The 22,799-nt window shown below is 45.9% G+C and overlaps 1 protein-coding gene across 3 annotated transcripts in view; it reads left to right on the forward strand.

Annotated features, from left to right (window-relative positions):
- The first annotated feature begins 1,300 nt into the window (after window positions 1–1,300).
- The window catches only part of LOC106751400, a 45,149-nt gene continuing 23,650 nt past the window's right edge, over window positions 1,301–22,799 (forward strand). Inside the window, exons 1-2 of one of the 3 annotated variants that reach the window (XM_014632286.1) lie at window positions 1,301–1,594; window positions 2,489–3,653. In XM_014632286.1, coding sequence (XP_014487772.1) covers window positions 2,674–3,653 — 980 coding nt within the window. In that variant the 5' untranslated portion in view covers window positions 1,301–1,594; window positions 2,489–2,673. Of the gene's footprint in view, window positions 1,595–2,488; window positions 3,654–20,120; window positions 20,956–22,799 lie in introns of those variants that run through there. The other 2 variants (XM_014632283.1, XM_014632287.1) reach the window with 2 other exon arrangements.

Here is a 22,799-nt window from a genome sequence, read left to right on the forward strand (position 1 = left end):
GACATCTTTAAGACATCTTAATTGTTAATTTCATATAAGTTCTTTAAACGTATATAAGATTTTATAATCATGTTACATACATTTAAGTACATGAAAAACATATGAAACAAACTGTGCTACTTGGATTATGTCATGATTTTGGACATTGTGATATCTGGATACTTTTATTATTCGTACGAATAATATATAGAATTACTAAACAATAATAATTTATCACTGGCCAATTTATCATAACCAATACTATTTGTAAAGATCCTGGGAAAAAATGATTTTATATGATTATTTATGATTATTTATGATTATTTATAATTATATATGATTATATATGATTATATATGATTATATAAAATCATATATGAATTTTGCCCATATATATGGTCACATATATGATCATATATATGTCTGTAGGAAAAAAATGATGTTACGTCATTTAATTAAATGTCGATGTCATGTATTGTCAGAAGCACAAATAGCCAGAAGCATTTACTTCGATTGTATTTGCATATAATTTGTAAACAACAGTATTTCTTCATTGTGGACATATATAGTCATATAAAGGCAAATTTCATATATGATCTTTTTTTTCCTGGGATAATATTGACTGAACAACACTGACGAATCATTCAGTTTTCAATTTAAAGTATTAATTATTGACAAAGTTATTATACAAAATGTAAATGGAGGGCCGTTGTACCACCTTTTCCTCTATAAATAAATACACAGCAATTCCTGAACACCGTCAGCGTCCCATACTGTGAGATATTTACCTTCGGCGGGTGTTCAGCAGCATTTTACTGCGACAGATACGCGAAGCTCAAGTCCGATATTTTTTACGGTAATTCGCACTCTAACTCACCTGCGACGAGCCGAAATCGCGAGAGGAAACACGGAGCGCTTGCCAAAACTAAACTACCGCTGCTAACGGTTTTTCGCAATCGCTTGAAGTTATCGCAGAGATTGCGATTCTCGAGGCGAGTATCGATACAACTCGACGCAATCGATAATTACTCCGACTGGAGTAATTAACACACCTATTACGAAAACGGACAGTGTCGAAAGCACACGGAAATTCTCGACGATAATTTTAATATTCATAAGTGTTAGAAAATAACCTGTTTATTGCGTCGTATAAGTTGAAAGAAAAACTGTCGAGAGTGCAGCGGAGAAAGTGGGACGGTGGTTGGCGCAGTGTTACCAACTATGCTCCGCGAACTCGCGTAGGCCCGGTGCGAACCAGATGTCGTAACCGGTCCGGTGAGGCGTTTATGACGCCCTGCGTGTATATCGTATATCGAGTATTCATTTTCTGTCGCTGCAGTTGACGGCAGTGACAAGAGGTCACCATCCTCGCGCATGCAGACTCGCGTTCTCGTTCTTGCTCCGTGGAATTTCGCTGCTCGAAGGGATCTCGCCTTTCGTCCGTCTTTCTGTCTCGTCTTATCGCCTCCCTCGCGCTCGTTCGTTGCCATTTTCGACGTGAGCTATCGTTGCCCCCGCCGCTGGAGATGAGCACCCGATCGACGTCCGTTGGCTGACACGTCGCGCGCACCCTGCTGCGAGACTACTGCCCGGAACGCGTCCGGCCACAAGCGAGGTTAGTCGTGTGTTTGTCCAACCGTATTCTTCCGCAAAATCGTTCTCGCTCGTCAAAACAAAGCTGCTGTTTTTTGCGCGCGCTCGAGCGAGCTCGGTACGCGTATCGCGCGCGGCAGACGTCGGTTGATCTCGCGTAGAGGTTAAGTGAGTCGTCGTTGTCGAGAGCTCGTGTTACTCCGACGCCGATGCATTCCCGGATACAGACGGATTTCTAATCCGACGGGCGATTGAGTGTTCACGGAGTAACGCGATAGACAAGTGTCGCACGAACATTCAATGCTGAAATAGTAAATATTCGGAATACACGAAGTATTCCGCGGGGGACAAGCGATGCGTCGGAAATGCCGCGATTCACGACGAAGAGATTCGTCAGCGACCACACACGAACGTGGAAGAGCTCATTCAATCGTTCCTCCGAGCGGACGATTGTTGTCCTCTGCATGAAGAAAATGATGACAAACTTGTCGAGACATCATTTGCGCCGAAAGACGTTCCGTTGATATCTCGTTGTTCTGTTAAATTTCCGTACGAATTCCAAATGAAAGTTAACACGCGCACACGAGTGTTCGTTAACGTGACTCGACGTGATCGTGAAATATTAGAACCGTGTGGAGCATTATTGCACCATAATTGTAAGCGTGTGTAAAGAGTTGTCGGACGTCATTCTTAGAAAATCCGGTTTAGCGTCTCGTGAGAACGAGGAGCGATGTCGAAACTTGCGTGAAATTGCGGGGAAATTTTCTTGTGTAATATCGGACGCTTCCTAACCTCGACGCTTCGACGACACGTTCGCGTCGATTACCGACCGGGTAGAAAGATCACCCGTTAAGATATGAATATTTTTGTAAGTTTTATCATGCATAAATCTCACAAATGCTGTTCTTCGTTGCAGGAACGAGTCAAGGAACGCATATTCAGAATGAAGTTGGCTACTGGAAGCATCTTCCACTTGTCACGATACACTCGTACCGCAGCAGTAATTATTCATTTGACGATGATATGCTAAAAGCTCGCGATGCAATTCCGTTGTAATTAATATGTCACGAACGGTCTTCTGAAAATACGTCTAACCCAACAATGGCACAAAATACCGTAGAGGACACCAAATCCGCGGTGGATAAGACAGAGATGTCGGAGACATCAACGCGCACGATTGATAAGGCAGATCCCCGCGATGATAAAGAGAACGCCGATGAAGCGATGGATGCTACCAACGCGGAATCTACTTCCGAGGGAATTGAAGAATCCATTAAAAAGGAGAAAGTCGACGATAATTCCATTGATCCTAAAGAGCTCGATTCTAAAGAGCAACCTAACATTCGAGAGACCGATCTTGAGAAAAAACCCAAGGAAGAGAAAACTGATGCCGAAAAGGAATCGTCTTCCGAGAAGACTATTAAAACTGAAACCAAAGAAAATGAACTCGAAGAAAATTGTTCCACGGAAACGTCTAACGACGCGGACGAGCGGGTCAACGCGCTCTCCGAGGCGGAAGAGCGACTGAGCGAAATCTTGAAAGTTGTACACGAAGATCTGGATATCAAGTATTTCCAGAAATCAGCTAGACAGTCCACGAGCGCGAAAGACAATGGTAAAGACAAGAACGACAAAGAACAGCAGGCGAAGAAGGTGGAAACTGTTGAAAAGCAGGATAACGCAACTGATACAGCGATGGAAAGCGCAGCTTCCGTGACTGTAGAACGCGCAGAAGAGAAGAGGGATTCGAAAGAATCTTCGGAGAAGTCGGAGGAGAAACCGGAGGTCGGAATCGTCGGTCCTCCGACCGCGGTTAGCGAGCTTCTCAACGAGGAGGAGCTCGGTGGTGGCGATTCAGCCGACCAAAAGGATCACATCGCGGAATGGGTTGAGAAGTCGGCAAAGGAGGATACACCAACGCCGGCGAATGCTGAGGACGAGGACAACGTTACTAAGGAATGTAAACAACGAACCAATGGGAACGACGTGGGTACGAAGTGGAAGAACGAAGACACCATGTCTATATCGTCCAGGAAGTCGCAAAAGATCGTCAGCAACATCATCAAAAAGAGCATCAAATGGTAAGTTCAATTGCCTGTTAATATCTCGGATGGATTACAGGGTATCTACTATCTGAGAAAACCTGGAAAATCTTGAATTCTCGGGGAATTTGCGTATGCCTGAAAAAATCAGGTAATTCTCAGGGAATTTTATTGGAAATCAGGAAATTTTAGAAATTTATACATTTATCTACAAGCCATATTAACGCGTAGTTGGTGGACAAATATCGCGTGATTGACTGAATTTTATTTAATAATATTTTCATCATTAAGAATCATAAGAAAAAATAATTCAGAATTTTTTTCGACTTGATTTCTAATTAATAGGGAACAGCGCTGTATAAATCATAGGCGCGAACTTATGGACATTCTGTGTATATATACATTTAAAGTTGTTTTTAAGTTTCTGTTTAATATTTATAAATTGGCAATTTTTTTATATATATAATACATTCTCTTTTATCCCATTTCTCCGTATATATGTATGTAATTTAAATGTTTAATTATATTGCCGTGATGTTTACAACACACTGATTTTACGACTAATCCGATATTTAGTTTATTTAGTATTATTTTGATTGAAGACAATTTCGTGTTAGTTGCAATTTTATTTAATTCAAATAGATATTTGTAGTTTAATATGTTNTACACATTTTTCGGTTATGCATTACATAATTTTTTAATTGTTTAATAACTTTTGAAAATAAAATTTGAAAATGTTATACAATATAAAATATTTATTTCTTGGAATCTTTACAGTTTCTTTCAAAATTTTCTAAATTTAATCATTGAAACTTGAGAGATTCTTGATTTTTATTTATAAGAAATATTAAGGACCCTGCACAATAAATATATATTCATTTGCAAGATACATTTAAAAATAACTTTCATTTTACCTGAAATTTTTAGCAAATTACTTGAAGAATCAGGGAATTTTCAAGAAATTTTCTTTCGGATTTGAGTAGACACCTTGGATTATCATCACGGACAGAAAACTTGAATATTTGAGAACTACATAATATTTTGGGTGGTCGTTCAGCTACATTTAGCAATATTTACACGTATACACTGTAATATATTTTATACGTTGTATTTCTATGAAATTGCAGTTTTACATGAACATATACTCTCGTAAGACCGACGATCTTGAATAATACCTCGTCGGTGCGCTTAAAACTAGCGGCAAAATAGAAAAACGCAAAACACTATTGCTCGATACACATTTTTTCGTTTGCACTTTTAATCGTCGTTACTTCTTCATTTACATAAAAAGGTAAGTTACGTTAAAAAGATAGAATAAGAATATTTATTGCAATATCTATACAGAAAGATAATTTATATATTTTCCACGATATTGATGTTATTGAAAAGAGTAAATATTAAAAACCTCTTGAAATAGGAAATAAATACAATAAATACAAACTTTGTTTTAATTATTCAGTTTAGGAGATTCACTTTCAATGCCATTTGCGTTGAAATATGTTGTTATCAAGGCCATCGCCCTGGGTAACATTTAAAAGGTTTTAGCCGTTTGGCTGATTGTTTATTGAAAAATTATAAATGAATAAAAGAAATTTCATAAATATGATGTCGTTTTCTGACACTATGCATTAAAAAATAGTTAGTGTAAGAAGTTTATATATACGAGTATACGCAGGGGAGAAGCTTTATCCCTTCTCTTTGTAAAAACTATCCTAACTTTATTCTTTTGTTTCCTTGTTAAATGTCATATTTTCGATGCTACATAATTAATGTAGATTAAAAGTATTGTTCTATCGAAAACATGACATTTGACGAGGAAACAAAAGAGTAAGCTTCGGTCAGTTTTTATAAAGAGCAGAAGCGAAGCTTCTCAACTCCCGCGTATATATGTGTACTGTTTCACTTATATACTTCGGTTCTTTATAAACCCCCTACACTACTTATTTTTTAATATATACATGCCGAGAAACATCATTTATGAATTTTCTTTTGTTAACAACTTTTTAATGAACAATGAACGATGGCTAAAATACACGCCAAAGTCAAGACCGTTGGAGCTGACTCCCTTAAACTGGATAATTACCCAAACTTTTTTTACAATTTGGATTTGTGCATTGGAACAACAGTTTATAGCTGTTCATTTTTTGAATTCTCTATCGGGCGCTTTTGAATCTTTTACCTTTAATAGAGAAAAAGGCAGATCGATTTGACCCTTTACCACGCCGTATTCTTTGCCTCCCGCGATTTCAACACCATCCGAAGATCGCGTTGTGGTGTGCGCATTCTCGCGCGGCCGCCACAATTTCGTTCGCCAGTAGTTATTCCTGGATGCGCGTATATTTCCTTTTTTTCCTCACTGTGACCGCCAACGATGGCCGAGATTGGTGTTATCAGCCGATAAAGCCTGGATAAGAGACCCGAATGCAGACAGGCGCGCAAACGCGCGTTAACAACGTCGCGAAATCGGGAGGGAGAGAGAGGGGGGGAGGAGGAGAAAGAAGAAGCGAAGACGAGAGTTGAAAAAAGGGGAAGCGGAGGGAGCGAGATATTGACCGTGCAACGATAAGCAAACGGTGGTGTCGATAACAGGACGACTCTATTTCTGCAACGCGCCCTCTCCTTTGCCTTCACTTACCTACAAGCGAGCGTCCCTTATTTTTCCGTATTTGCATTATAAATATCTCACCCATGCCGCGTTCCGCTCTTCTACGTAATGTTGAGCCATCTTTTAAAAAAAAAAAAAAAAGAAAGAAAGAGGCGGGGGAAAAACAAAGCTTGGCTCGCATTTTCGTATCTTTCACGTCACGTTTCGACCATGGAAGCTGAAGTTGCAGAAAGTTAATAAGAGATAAAGAACAAACAAATCTGTATAATTTCTTTGTGTGTTAGCTTTCGTCTCACTTTTGATTAATAGTCAACTCTCAAATTCGCTTGCATATTTTCATATGGAAAATACGCAGAATAGTCCTGAAGGATTGTTCTAACGGTTACTTTCCGGCAAAAATGTATCTTACTGCCGGTATTGCGGAGAATGTGAAACATTGAAATTTGTCCGGACTTCAAAAGAAACGCGTGCATGCGTCTCAAGTAATTTTGTAAGTTACAGCGACCGTGATTATCATATGACACCACGATGATACGAAGGTTAGACAATATACCGTTGATGACGCCAGGCGTAACCTCGCGATGTTGCCGCCTATGTTATCGCTATCGAGGCGTTACCTCGATCTTCGCGTTCGCCGATATACATTCGAAAAAAATAAACAGCGATGTATTATCACGGCGGTGGAAAGCCGCGTCGAGGATACACCGCGCGCAATTTCCGGAATTAAATTTACCTCGCACGTTGCCCGCAATTTAGTTTCGCGGTTGTGCATCAAGGTGCACCAAGGTCACCAAGGTGTTCGAACGAACAATCTCGAATAATCTTCTTTTCCTAGCTCTCTTGTTTCAAAGATTTCTTTTTTTTTTTTTCATCTCGTAACACGCGGGATGTTTTCTTGTTTCTCGCGCGTTTAGTTATTTAGTAATAGTATCTCCATAAAACTTCGCGGGAATTGCAAAACTCTCGGAAAGTCGAAGCAGGTTATATCTCACTGCGTTGACACTAAACCGCTCTCGTGCCGATTGGTTCGTAGAAAACGAGAATTTTTTTTTTTATTGATATTGCATCTCGCGCACGGTTGACAATTACGCCGTTTGACCCTGCTTCTTATCATTTATCCTGCTTAGAGAGCCGATCTCTCTGACGCTGATATGACGTTATTATACGTAGAGGACAATAACTTAATTCACCGCCACGGTACATTACTTTTAACGGAATTTAATTTACGTAATCGCTCTTCATTATTAGCTGCCATCGAGTGGACGGTCGTTCGTGAGCACTTGAAGTTCCGTCATCGTTCGCCGACTTCGAAACTTAAACGCTCGAAATCAAAGAAACGGATGGATCCTCCCCGGATTTTTCGTAGATGAAAATTGAGCGAAGACGCTGACTAACGCTAACTTAGAGCGACGTCACTCTTAAGAAACGTAATCAAGATGAAAAAGCAAATGCGCCAGATCCCTTCTCGGGCGCTTCTAAGAGCAATTAGTAGCACTGATGTGACTTTATTTTTATTATTCGGTAGAAATCAACACGGAGAATCCCACCTTGAAGCTATATCCCAAGGATATCTCATTCCGTTAATTGTCTGGAAAGCGCTGGGAAAGCGCCTGATACCGGTGCGCATTCACTTTTCGATCTTGATTAAATTTTCCAAGAGTGACGTATAAGCCGAGTCGGCGCAAATTACCGCTTCCATCTCTGATACCGAATTCTCTTCCGAGCGACTCGAGCACTGATCGATCAAGCGCGGAGCACTCAATCGCCGGCTAAATAAAGCTCGAGCTTTCGCGACCGCCCTCCGATTTTTCACGATGACGAGCCGACCTGCGGAAGACGAAGACGTACGTCGATTCGCTGCGATCGATGGATCGTTTCCAAGCGTCTCCTTCTCTTCGACTCTCCGCAGAGAGCCGCATGATAATTATAATACGCGACCGACCAATACATATGTACGCGTGTATGCGTGCGTGTACCATATTTATACATACACGTACATATGTGCGCGCGTGCGTGCGTGCGTTTCACGGGAAGGCTATCCAGTTTCCATGGTCCCAGGCCAAGGCTGGTCTCACACCCCACAACGGCGGCGGCGGCGGCGATGGCGGCGGCAACAGCAGCAGCAGCAGCAGCCGGATGAAAGTGGAGCGGCCGACGACGCGAGAGGGGCGTTAATCCCCACGAACGGTACCATAGAAACGGTACCGCTAGGGTCGTTACGTGCAGTCATCGCTTACCGGATACGAACCACTCCGGTACCGACTGGTTGATCGACCCATCCAGCCCTTCGACTCGATTATTCAGACTCCCTATTCCCCGTCCTCGGTCCGTTCCACGATCACCTCCGCGTGGATCTGCGCATTTCTCCGTCTAGGCGTGCGTCTTTTACTCGCTGCAAGAGAAGCGATCCGTTCGCATTGACTGTTCTCGAGAGGGAAAGATAACTGTGCGACTGTTGAATTTTCGTCACGACATTGGTATTTACCTCCGACGAGAAAAAATTGAAACAGCGTTCGCATGTGACCAAAAATTTTATGATGGATGATGCATATTCGGAAAGAATAACGTAGCTTTTTTATGTAAATTCAGTTGTTTAATTATACCGTGTTTTGTAATTGTGTAGGAGTGAAATGAAAGGTGAAAATTGACAGGAAAAGATTATTAGAACAATTACTAGAAAAAGATCATTAGTTAAATGTAAAAAGGATCGTTGGGTCCTTTTCAATTTCTTTTCGGATGCGTTCCCTATACACAATCAATCGCTTCATAACAACGTCATAAAACAAAACTTTTGAGATTTTTTGAAAGGACAAAAAGGGGACCGGTTTCATTGTCAGATTTTCCTTTTGGCTTCCGATACAGCTAAATAAACCAAAAAGGTTGTTAATAGCCAAAAATCAGGAGAACCCACGAACAGTGTCTGATTGTGATCCTTGTACACAATCGGTGGTTACAGGTAACAACGGGTTTTTCTTATATTCACTTCAGAACATACAAAAAATACGACGAATGGTAAAGTTTAGCTTCGGTAAAACTTCTTCAAATTTAGCGTACCAACGACGTTTCGCATTAAAATCTGAGGCTCAGTGAGCATATATTACGGCCCTGGACTAGTACTTTTGGAATTGAGCAGACGTGATCGTGCTGCAGAGCATTAAAACTGTTAATTAATCGCGGATTTTTACGATAAATGGTGGGTACATCGACTATGAAGAATCGGCAGAACAACATGAGGAGAAAACCCCAAAGAGAAGTAGTCTTCTTTGTCCTATCCACGATCCCTCGGGCGAAGAACCATATGTTGAAGACGAGCTTTGAACGCATGCGCATGCCCCTTGGTAGGGACGTGCTTCCACATTGGTGTATGGCATTACTACGAGGTGGTCGCGACAGTAGTACCTGATAACCCCATGGCGAGAAGAAACTATCTTACATAGAAAGTCTAGAAAGTGTGTCTAATCGTGTTTATCTTTTTCAAGTTCACATCATTCATTTTTTCACGAGGAATGTTAAAGAAATTTCGTTAAATACTATTGCTTTCCGCAGGTAGAATTTTTAACCGAATAACAGATGATGGATGATTCATACTCGAAAAAAATATATTGTAGCTTTTTTTATGTAAATTCAATTGTTCAATTGTGCAGGAATGAAACGAAAGGGGAAAATTGACAGAACATTGGTACGTTCTTCCGTTATAATTTCCCCTGTCGAATTTCTCCCCGTATTTTTATCAGAAAATGCGTTCTATACGGTGTTCCAAATTATACAGCTTGCGCAGAAGTTACGTTTTTTCTTTCTCAATGAAATTAAACCAAACTTATTTAATCTTAAATATTTAACTCCTCATTATTCAAACATATCCGTTATTTATATATATATATATCTCTATTTAAACTGTTGAATACCAGCAAATTAGATCTTTAGTTCACTTTCGCTTACTTCGACGGAAGCATTCTTCTTTTTCGAAGATACATAAAATAACGCAGTCTTAAATAATCAGTGCTGGGCTCCATTATCGACCTTCCAACGTGACTAAATCCCATGAGGATCCAAGTGTTTGGTAGCAACCGTGTCTTCTCTGACTACCTGATCCCTGATATATCCTGGTAACGCCGGGGAGTGACGTCATCCGATGATCCAAAAGCCTGACGGTGAGCGTTCATCGCGTACCACCACCACCACTGTCACGACCAACATCGCCGCCGCCACCCTCGGATCAACCCTCCAACCCCTCTTGTGTATCTCTATCTCTCTCTCTTTCTCTGCGTCTCCCTCGCTCTCGCCTTCTCCCTTTCTCTCTCGTTCGTCCCCTCCGGCGATTCCCTTTGCTACACCGCCGCCCTCCGAGCGGACTCCGACCCCTCTCGCGTCACCCACAGCCGCCGCCGTTGCTATAACGAGAGCCGGATAGAGCAGGTTCCCGAAACGCGAGCGAGAGCGTCGTGAACGGACGTACAAAATGCTGGATGTCCAGATAGCGAGATCCCTCGATGTCCTTTAAGGACGTCGCTATCGTCAACGAGAAATGCGGCTCGTCGCATGGATCTTCGTTAAATTCAGCGTTACTCAACTTGACGAACGTAATATTGCGAATAGATAATTATAATGGGAACGTTGATAACAATTTTTATTGATCGTTTCTGTCCTCCGTGAAAGCATCGAAACCAAACTGGTACATGGAAAAGAGAATTAGCCGTCAATATCATACAATTAAAATTTAGTTACCAGACCTAGTTTTTAGCTGTAGGAGCTAAAAACTATGTACAGTGACAAAAAGAACTAGCTAAATTAACTAAATTTCAGTTGTATTATTATATGTTTAGCTAATTTTTATCTCTGGGAGCTCTTTTCTTTTTTCCGTGTACCGTTTTATGTAATGAGAAAATTTAACGTACGTTAGAAATTCTAAGAGCTTGATGGTCGATGATGACATACCTACTGATAACAAGATGACCAATTCATCGATAACTCACAAAATAGATATCATTAGACGCATCGTTAGGAAGAAAGATAATGATAATTTTATTGCTCGCTCAGGCATAATCGCGCAACTCTAGGAAAATCGAGTAACCTTCGAAATTCGTTAGCTGGAAAATTTGTAAACATTAGACTACCCGGATTAGAGTCTTGAAATATGTTTTGTACGCTTACGAGGCAGAGAGTGGTGCTTCATCTGTTATTCGTCAAACTCGAATGTGAAACCAGATCCTCCTTAGTGGTTCCCAGTCTGAATAGATCTCATCAGAAATCCAGCGGAGCACTGGCGGATTTCGCGATACACATTTCATTGTCTGAATGGAGCGGTAACCGAAGGGTGCTTTTCGATTTATCCCGGATATGTTAATACGTAGATACAATATATGTAGCTTACCCTTTATTATTATTCCTTATATCGGGTCTTATTTTTATTCTGCGTGCTGAAAATTGCGCCGTTTAGAAATTCAATTCAATAATTCCGCGAGCGGAATTTCAATCGATACGAGAGCATATTAAGTTTGATCAAGAACAAATTTCATTCTGTTCAATTTTATTCTGCAAGGACGCGCGTATCGGAAGTGTATGTGCTAACACCAACGCGCGCGAATTAATTTTGTTAATTACATAATTATCTGGACGGATAGCATTTTCGAGCATACGCAAGATCGCAGGATACGTAGGACAACGCGGCACGAACCACTGGCTCGCTGTAACGCGTCGAAGATCGCAGACCACGTGCTACCGGCCGTATCGGCGGGTAAATAATCTCGAGTGCAGAAACTAGGCCCCTCGAGGGCAGCGCCGTTTGATAAACACCAACTATGCGACGAGGATGCGTCGTCTGGCCAAACGGTCGGAACGGACCAAAACGCGCGACCTAAACTTTTCCTATTTTTTTCTTTTTTTCTACCGCGCGAGCAACAGGTCGAACGAGGTTAACGTCGACCGCGTCATACCGCGTCGCGACGTGGGAGGAAGAGAGTAGGTAGAGGAGGAGGACGAGGAGGAGGAGGAGGAGAAGAAGAAGGAGAAAGGAGATGTTTAGTTAAAACTATTCGCGAGCGAGATCTCCGAACGAGTGGAGTATCGTTTGGTATAATCGAGAAACGATCTCGGATCCGTGCTCGAGCGGAAGCTGGCGAGAGCCTGAATGCCACTCGGCGCTCCCTGGAGACTCCAGCGCGACTTGGCAGGTTTGGCAGGCAGGCAGAGCGCGCAGGCAAAGGGAGAGGGTGGCTTGGACTTCGGTCGGGATGGCGGGTATTGATCCCGCGAACGTAGCAGCGGGGTGGCCGGGACCCCACCTCAAGGATGAAGGGTGCCTCCCCTCTCCGCGCTCGGGCGTGCAGTCCTCTCTCTCTCTCTCTCTCGTTCTCTCATTCTCTCGTGCTCCTCCGCTGACGACCAGAGGAAGAGAAGACGAGAGAGCGAAAGAGAAAGAGACAATCAGACAGAGAGACAGAGAAAAAGAGAGAGAGAGAGAGAGAAGGGAAGAAGGAGAAAGAGAGAAGAAGAGCAGAGGAACCACGCGAGTGGGGTGCTTGCCCCTTAAGAGAGACGGGTGAACCACCTAGCGCGTCCGTGTACCAAAGATCTTTCGAGTTGGTGTAATGAGTGGCTGCCTAAAAAAAAGCAAAAATAAAGAGTAGAGAGGGTATTGACGGCAGATAAAAGAAGACCCATCGGCGTACTGTCCTCCGCTCCCCCTCGAAGAATCACATCTCTCTCTCTCTCTCTCGGAGACCAAAATTTGTGGTCCTCCGTTATCTTCTATGATGAGCGAACGGCTTGGCACGGAGAACTGACGGACGACCATAAATCATGCGATAATTTCTTAATGTATCTCTCCTGTCGCATCTTCCATCGACGCTCGTGTCCTTGAACACAACCACAGCGTAGAAAACCCAATATGCGGAAAATGCTGTAATTTCCGGACGAACTTTCTACGATCATTTAGAAGATGGTGCTCCCGGATAAGTTGCCGGGACGTAATTTCGCTCGAGTCGTTCTTACGAAACAATTCAACTCGCTCGCGCAATGAAGGTATCGATGCAGTCGCAGCTGCGCATCTTCGCCGCAGGTGCACGACTGTGTCGTCGCGGCTCGTAATGCGAGAGCACTTTTTTTTAATTGCAACCATGTCCAGAGTTTCAATCAACAACGCGTGTCGATGCGAGAATCCGCGTTCTCCGATCTCCGAATTTTTCGATCTCCTTTGACTCGAAGTAGCAAAGGTTAATCGCTTTGACGACGCGCAAAGCTGTCGTACGGAACTGCGAAACGGATAAAAGAGGACGTAGAGTATCGCGTTGCTCGACGCTTCGACGACCCACGGTCGATCTTTCATGTCCCCTCGAACGAGCGCTTCTCTTCTCATCCCTTCCACCACCCCCCTCGTTGTTGCTATCCGGACGAAATGTCAACAAACGCAGATATCCGAACGATGAACGAGAGATAAGCGGAGAGACGAAAGCAATTTCGACAGGTTTGTTCGGCAAGAGTAGTTAAGCTCAGGATCTCCCTCGAAAATACGAAGCGGCGATGCGAGTAAGAATACACCGCCTTCTTCCCGGAGAGAATGAGAAATCGATAGAGCGAATCGAATTAACACGTTAAATTAGAACCCGGGTTCCCAGTCTCCCGGTCCCTTCGCCTTCCGCAGATCACCCGGACTCGCCGGCACGGATCGAGCACAGAAAAGGCGAAGGACCAGAGATCGCACGTCGCGCTCGGCAGGAAAATAATCGTGCGACGGAAAATACGCGCGTCGATATATGGCGACGCGTCTGTCGTCCGCGAGTCGTCGTTCGGAAGATGTCGTCTCGCCGTTTCCCTCAGCCGCCGAAACTCTTCTTCGACCTGCCCCACTTCGTCCGACGCCCGTTCGCCCGCAGCTGCGCATCATCTTCCGTCGTTCTCCAGGCGCGCGTCTGGTGGCCGCGACCGTCGTGTCTACGGCGTCGTCGGCCGCTGCGGCGGCCTTTCCCTATCGCGCCAGCTGTGCATCACGGCGAGCCGAGCCACGACGTGGCGAGAGAAGACGTGCGCGCGAGAACCACGGGAGGGCGAAGAATGAAGCCCGGGTGTTGTCGGCCGCGCGAGAGCAAGCGAGCGAGCGAGCGAGACGTGTACTGTGGCTGGCTCTTGGATCCCCTTTCCTTTCCTCTCTCTCTCTCTCTCTCTCTCTCTCTCTCTCTCTCTCTTAGTCTCCCTCTCTCCGTCTCTCTCTCTTTCTCTCTCGACGCGCGTGTATCGGACGGGTAGGGCCATCAGAGGAGCCTACGATGGGAATAAGGCAAGGCGCAGGCCCCGGATATTTGCGGAACCAGGGTATCCGAGGGAACTCTGTCGCGCCAACCTTGCCTGCCGATCAGCATCCGGGCGATCCGAGTGACTCGGATTGTTCGGATGACAGAACTCTCGGAGAGTATAGACGAGATCTCGCATAAACTTGTCTTAGGCTCGCTGGGGTCGCCCAGAGAGAGAGAGAGAGAGAGAGAGAGGGCTGCAACCAGCGTCGATTGAAGTCTCGACAAGAGGTCAAGGTGGTCCGAGGACCGACTGGATTGAAATTAATTAAACCGAGCGAAAAACTCACCTCAGGAGGACTTCCTCCTCGATCGATTTTTACATGTTCCAAGGTCGCTCGTATAGTCCACGTCGTTTTGTCTGATTTGAACAGAAGCCTCGTCGGATTTTTCTCTTTCTTTTTTTCCCCCCTCCGAAGGTAAATAATTTTCTCTCCAGTGTGGACCGTGAAGAAAGCAGCTCTTTGCCGGTAAAAAAAAGGTTTTACGAGCCTAATAAAACGAACAATGACGTGCCCGAAGCATTGCTCGTCGAAGTGATGGTCAGGAGTTTCGCGACACGAGCGGAGCCGCCCGGAGCTCGTGTCGAGAGAGTCGAGCGGACGAGCGATGATGGAGCTGTAGGGAGTCGCGTGCGGGAGGTGGGAGAAAGCGAGACCACCGGAAATCGGTCTGTCCTTATTTGAGGGGCCGCGTGAACCGAGACCAGGCCTCCTCCGTGTACGGCCGCTTCTCGGGCTCTTTTCGACGGCTTCTTCCCTTCGCCTTCGGTCGAGAGACCCACGCGAGCGATTGAAAGGGGGAGGACGAGGAGGAGAAGGATGAGGAGAGAGAGGAGGAGAGGTGCGCCGCAAAAACGCTCCCGGCAGAGCCTCCGCGAAGACCGAATCTCTAGCCGCGTCCAGACGAGGAAAACTGCGGCGGAAGTGCAAAATTTTGACCGCGGACAGAAAGAGTACTCGATCAATGGACACCTTTCATAAGTTATAGGCCAGCTAAGGAGACATTTTCCGTGTCTTTTCCGAGCACGTTGGTCCTCGTGAGATCCATCACGGGAAAAAAGAAGCAGCTCCCACAGCTAAAAACTAGCTCCCATAGGTAAAAATTAGCTGTACATATAATACGACTGAAGTTTGGTTGATTTAGCTAATTTTTTTTCTTTTGCCCCTGTACCCAGTTTTTAACATTGCTCGTCGAAGTGATGGTCAGGAGTTTTTTTAACACCCATAGCTAAAGACTATATCTGGTAACTAAGTTTCAGGTTTTAAATTTCAGTTGTATTATATGGACAGCTTGTTCCTTCTTTCCGTGACCTGGTAACAATTGAGAAGCTTGAACGGTTCTCCGGTATTTAAACGTCCTTGGTACTGAGCAATCGTCGAGAACTGACATATATCAAGGGAAGCTATTGACTAGTTTCAATGAACGACAGAAATTTATAGCCTTGAAATATGAGTTAAGAAATACCGTGTTTACGGCAATTTACCTCGGTCGATCTTCTCGTCGTTGTAACTGCACGTAAATGTTCGTAACTCAACCGATCAAGAGGTTTCATTGTTAAAGAAAGTTTTATTATTAAAAAAAGGTTACTTTCATCTCGTTCATCTTTCTTTCGTTTTTGTAATAAGATTTATGACAATTAATGACTACCATTTATGAACATCAACGGCAAAACCGTCCTTCAGAAAACCTATCCTTAACGTGTCATGTTGTCATCATTACACAATACTTTTGAAGTTTTTGGGCAGGAAAAAATGCAACTGTGCTAATAATGGAAAGAGAAAATCTGATGTATCTATATATGATGTAATCCAAGATTAAATCTGATGTAAAGGCGCGATGTCGAGGACTCTTACGGATTTCACGAGACGTCCGGATAAAATCGATCGAAGTACAAAATCGGATTCGCGAACTCGTAATTAATTCGGCTTTTCAAGCGTGACACGGTTATCGAACGCAACCAGGTCAAGTTCTCCTCCCTATATATTTCTTTTCTTTCCTTACGTCTCGCGAAACATCACGGACACTACGAATCAGTGACAATTGCAGTGGCTTTTACGACGTAACAGTATTCCATGCAAATAGCGATAATCAACGCTCCCGGCGTATTGTCCCGGCGAGAGATTTTAACGCTATCGAAATAGGTCCGAGAGCTCGTTTCTCCGACACGTCGCCTGAATTAATAAAAGCTGTCGGATCTTGGATATTATAAGACATGAAATTGTCGATGAACGATGTGATATTCAAGTTTTAACCATCCGACTGGCCTCGGTCTTTGTGTGTCAAATTTTTACAATTAATCCTCGACATTACAAATTCAGACTTTTGTGTTCCCGTTCATCGAGAATGCTGCAAACAATCTAACGATCGAGAAGAGTCATTGAGGTATAGAATTATATCGATTACTTTGCTCTCTCGCAACGTACATACGTGAAGCGTATACGCCCACGATTAGCCTTTGTCTCTTAAACTTTATATCAGGTGCCTCAGTTCTACCGTCCAGAGCACTCCGAGAATACTTAACTCTAGCGTGTACCTACATTCCGACCTTAATTATACGTTTTCTAAGAATGAGGTGAGCTAACACTTTCATTGCGAACGCGAATTCCTGCTAAACGGCTCACGCACTGAAATCGGAAATAGATCACCCCAAGTCTACCCTCTAACGTGGAACGTAATTCCGACGTGAATTTTCATTGTGACCTTTTGGTGGTGGAGCGTGCTAAATGAACGGAAACACAAATAAACTTAAGACGCTCCCTGATTAAATCCAAGACGACGATACGTTGTACAGACGCGAAATCTCGACACGATGATGCGACCTGTCGAGTATGCCACGATAAAATTGCCGGGCGTTGACACACGAAGGTTATCGTGCCGCCCCGCGAAAGCATTCTTCATTGGACTCATCAAGGGAAGACCGAAAGCCGCTTAAACGGACCAAATGAAATGGGAACGAAAAAATATAGCATCAAAAGAAAAAAAGAGAGAGAGAGAGAAAAATATTCAGTATTTTTATTCATGATTTATCAATATCCCCTCCCTTCTCCTCTCTTCCGATAAGAAAGAATAAAAGAAAGTGTAATAATATTGAGTTCTGAAACATGAAATCAATAAATAATAAAGTCCACAAGAGCCAACACAAGTTGACGGTCATAAAGAAATGTATTATCTAGTCCTCCACGCTCTTCAACAAGGAATAGTTTCATACTTATAGAATTTCATGTCAAAATAAAAGCTGCATATAAAAAAGAAACAAAGAAATAATTTCAGAGCGACACTGATTTTCTCTTTTGATATGATTTTGTACATCTTATATAGATATAACATATAATATTTATAGGTTATGTAATGATCTTAATCCAGTTAAAAAAAGAAATATAAAAGAAGCAGTATCTTTCGACCTGAAAGTTTTAGAAGCGATCATAAAATAAGGAAGCGTTGAAAAATTTGACATTCAAGATAGCCGGGCAAAAGGAAAGAAAGGGGGGAGGAGAGAGAGAGAGAGAGGGAATACTAGAAAGACTAGAAGATGAAGAAGACGCGAGACGATCCCGGGCCATGAGAGCAGAGAGAGCGGTTCGGAACGGAACGGGTGTAGAGCAGAAGGAAGCGAGAGCCAGACCGACAGCGCCTGGTCACGGCGGTTAGCGCGCGCGAAAGCGAGGAAGAAGATCGGCGTCACGAGGGGTGGCGAACCCCTAAAGGACCCTCGGTAGCGCGCGGTGACCTCCCTCCGCTTGGCTACCACCCGACGTTCCCCTCGGCGGCCTTCGCGCGCTCTCTCGACTCCTCTGTTCCTTGCAACCCCGGTCCGCGCGCGCGGCCCCCTCCACGGCGTCCTCGTCATCCCTGCCGCGACGACACCAGGAGCACGATCATTGGTTCACCGGGTTCACGCAGGCACGAGGAGGCACACGCAGCTGCCACCGGCTGTGGTGGCACCTCTTGCGCTGCGGGACCGATTGGCGGCGGCCAGTTCCGAGGAGAAGCGGTGCGCGCGCGGGTAGTCGCCGTCGTCGTCGTCACGCCGCTTCGTCCCTCCACCTCTTTGTGTGGGTACCACGGCGAAACCACCCCTCGCCGTCGCGTCGTTTTCCAGCGTGCACGCGCGCTTCCTGCCGGCTCGATTCGCCGGTGCGTGTGTCTCCCGCTTTTCCTCGCAACACCTCGTCGCTCCGTAAGTTGTTCTCGCGCGCACCAAAACAACGCGACACCGTAACAACGCTCGCCGCTATTGTAATAAAGAGCGACCGCGTGGTGCGACCAATCGTGGCCTCCCCTCTCGTGCCCGACCGTTCTCTCTCTCTCTCTCGCGCGTTCTCCAAGCTACCTCGTGCGCGCTTACGACGCCGGCCGGCTCCCACGGACCGTCCGCCTGTCCATCCGTCATTCGCTCAACGCCATCTTGGAAGGCCGGACGGCAGCCGATGAAACGTCGTCAAAAGCATACGAAGCCCAGGCGGTAGAGTGCGCGCACTGCTACCTCTCGCACGTGGTAGAGTCGTGACTAACCGTGGGTTTACCAGCGTGGCCACGTTGGATCGTCCTACCCTGACTACCTGTCTGACTCGGACAAAAGCAGCTGAGAGGAATTGGAAGATTCCTTCGACGAGACCAAATAGAAACTTTTCCACGCCCACTTTACTGATGCCATTCTTTTTCCGCAAATTCTTCATTAACACGATAGGTAGTGCGTTTTCGTACAGCTACGAAAATGGCCTTTCGTTAGCCCTCACTGGAAGTGTCACTCGTACCAGCGGCTTAACATCTCACTTGGCATTTAGATCTCGGCGTGGTTACAAGCTCAGCAGTCTGAAGCGACTCTGCGACCAACGACACGGAAGAGGACTTCGAAGTATTTCTCAATCTTCATCGGCGCTCGGAGGACGTATATCGCGGTCGACGACCATAGTTACGCGGCAAATCGCTGTTACCAACGTTCATTAGTCCTTCGCGCGTCTTCTTGAAACGTCTTCCTTCTGTTTCTCGATCGGGAACGCGGAGCGATACGCAACCGACGAAGCGCGAATCCGTGTCGAGCCGGGCGGGGATGTATCCCATCCTCGAGGAAGCGCTTCTGCCGAGATACCAGCAGCGAGACCCTCGTTGTTGTCTGCGACGGAGACATCGGCGTCGCTCGATTCTATGACGGATTCTTTGTTTGTCAAGTGGGAACGTGCGCATCGACACGTGGTGCGCGGCGTAATCGTCTTGCATTGCGCGTAGCACGTTACGTCCGCTATATCGAGGATCTCAGCCGCCAATCGCGCGACGTCTACGCACTAAAACGACGGACGAAATCGCTGGCGAACAAACATACCAGCAGCGCGATAGCCCAACGCGCGCGCAGGGGGGAGGAAAGCGGCGGCATCAATCAGTAGCCGGTATCGCTTCCACCTAGAGACACCAGTCAAAGAGGACCACCGCGCATCGTGACGAGACAGTGTCGTCGCGGCCGCGTGAAGGTGACAAAACGGGAAGGGCAAAGCGAGGGAGAGAGAGAGAGAGAGGGAAAGAGGAGAATTCAGTGAAACATCGAAAACTCGACGGTGACATCCAACGGCAACGTCGGCGAGACTCGGACGAGCGGAAGGAGAGAAGAGGACGGGCTCTCTTATCGCGCACCAGCTCACACGCTCCGAGCGGTCGGTCGGTGCGGGAGAAGGTCATAGGAACGTTCTTCCCGCCCGCGTTCGTTCTCCCTCACGGCGTGACGCCGCGCGCGCTTCGGGTGTGCGTGGCTGCTGCGCTCTCTCTCGCTCTCGCCTACCGCTGCTGCATCGCCTCCGCTCTATCGCTCCCTCCGCGCGAGATATACTCCCGTGACCGGCCCGCTCTAGAGGGAGAAGGTTAGGATGCCGCAGTGCGCTGTTCATGCGTGCGGCAACAGTCACCGGCGGACCCGCGGCAAGCCCGTCCACTACCACCGCTTCCCGCAGGAACCGGAGGTGCGCCTGAAATGGATAGAGGCGTGCAACCGCAAGGCGTCATCGAACGGCGAGCCGCCGTTCAACATCTCCACCGCGCGCATCTGCTCCCGGCACTTCACCAGAGACTGCTACGAGATGATCGTGGGCGAGAACGACGCGAAGTCGTTTAGCAGCAGGTTGCGCCGCAACGTCGTGCCGACGATCAGGCTCAAATCGGACGAGGAGTCGTCCAGTGAGGCCTCCCCGGAAAGGGAGAACAAGAGGGAGATGACGAGAGAGATCATACGAAACGCGGAGATGGCGGCCGGCGGCAGAAACGAGCCGAGTTGCAGCAGAGAGGAGGCAGGAGACACCGGTGGTCCTCGAGCGCGAGCAGAGCGGCCACCTTCGGCGCGGCAGCTTCCCTCACGGAAGCTTCTTCCGGAAGAACTTAGCGAAGGGCACCGCAGTACCGGAAGCATACCCAAAGTGTCCAGGAAAAAGTACGTTTTCATGAGGGCGCTTGCTCTGGCGCCACGGTGAGTCATCCCATCCTGTTCTCCATTTTTATTCGGCGTTTTCTATTTTGTCAGTCGGCTCTTCTCTCTCTCTCTCTCTCTCTGTTTTTCGTTTGTCTCTTCTCCATGTAAGATACACACGTTGATTTTATTATTATTATTGTTATTAATTTAATTTTGCCAAATTGACCGCGGACTGATTGATCGATATCGAGAAAGAGATCCCCGAGACACGCCGGGAGCGACCTCTCGTTCGGCTGATCCCCGGCGCTTTCGTTCGGAGAGAGCCGCGCAGAGTCGCAGGCGGTAAATAATTCAGGCGTCGCAGGACACCGTGATAATCAGCAACGCGTAATTCTGCGATAAGATACCGCGTCTTCGGTCTTCACGCTCGCTTCGTGCGAGGCCGCTTTCATTCCCGACGACGCGTCGAAAGCAACACAACGAAAGCAAGCTCGGACCGAACGCGGAAGTTCCCCGCGGCGTTCTCCAGCGGCCCCGAGAGGAGCTCGTCGTCGCCGCGATGTCCCCGCGAAGGACAACGGTATCAAAGGACCACGCGATAAGTGTGTTAGTCGGCCACGTGCACGCGGCCGGAGTGCCGCGCCGATCCCAAGGTCGTCGGATCGCGATGCGCCGAAGAGAAATCCAACGTTCTCCGGTGACTCGCGCGCGCGACTAGCTCCTCCTCGTGATGCGTAGGTACGAAGGTGGCCGGCGAAAGACGGGCACGGTAGCCTCGCCCTCCTATAGACGCTTTAATCTTATCTTCCTCCTGTGCGTGTAATTCTCGCACGCGACTCAAATTCTTTCGGCCGAGGCCGATAATCGAACAGTATGAAAACATCGAGTCACGCCGAAACCACGACCCCCGGATTTCTTAATTCCGGTGTAAGTTCCGATCTACGATAGGTGCATTAAGGCCTAGAGCTTAAATTCTTATTTTAGACCCCGCTTAAACGAACTGTTATCGGTTGATAATGTCCTGCGAAGTCGCTTTCACCGAACGGTATCTCTTTACCTTTTCTATCGAGACGATAGAAAGGAAGGGAGGAAAGAGTAACAATAAACATTTCTCGTTATCTCTGAACTGTAAATCTCATTCCTTAATCCTTTGCACTCCGCTGTCGCCGTAGCGGCGACATGGTTGTTTTGCTGCCTCGGCACTTTAAGAAATTTTAAGTCCTAAAATTTATGTTTTTCTTTTATAATATAAGTTAGAATATGTTTTGTTATAAAATAGCTAAGAAATAAAAATTTTGTTTCATTGAAACGACTCTATTTTTCTTCTACATCATAGGTATGTACTTGGAACTAATAGCCTCTATGCACTACTAGGCTGGAGTGCAAAGGGTTAATTTTGTATAATCGCACGGATATCGGTGAACATTTTTTTTTCCCGAGACCGCTTTCATCGGGAAAGGTGTTTGCTGTGTAGAAGTAGCCACTCGGCTTTTGTTGAATCGGTAAATTTTCCCGATATAACCCGGGGTATCCGGGTACACTTTCAGAGCATAGCGTGACCGGTCACCGCATTGTGTGGCATCGTTGTACAAACACGGATGAATCTAGTCTCTCGATCTTCGAATAGAACCGCAGGGCGTTGCGCTGACAACTGCAAGAGCGATTGTGACGCGTTATCGCACCGAGAGAAATCATTATCGCCGGGTCGCATTCCAAAATAACGACATATGCAAATGTATATCTTACAAAAACGCCGATGACGACCGATATGTCGCATGTTCGAGAAATTTGCTCGTCAAACTGCCCAACGTTACGTTTTGTCATGTAAGAGTCCCGATGAATGTTCAGAAATAAAATTCGTATAAAAGATATATTTTCTATTAAGGGCCAGCGGGAGCCAA

This window comes from Dinoponera quadriceps, unplaced genomic scaffold (assembly GCF_001313825.1).
Source record: "Dinoponera quadriceps isolate SergipeBrazil2010 unplaced genomic scaffold, ASM131382v1 scaffold8983, whole genome shotgun sequence".
NCBI classification, from domain to species: Eukaryota; Metazoa; Arthropoda; class Insecta; order Hymenoptera; family Formicidae; genus Dinoponera; species Dinoponera quadriceps.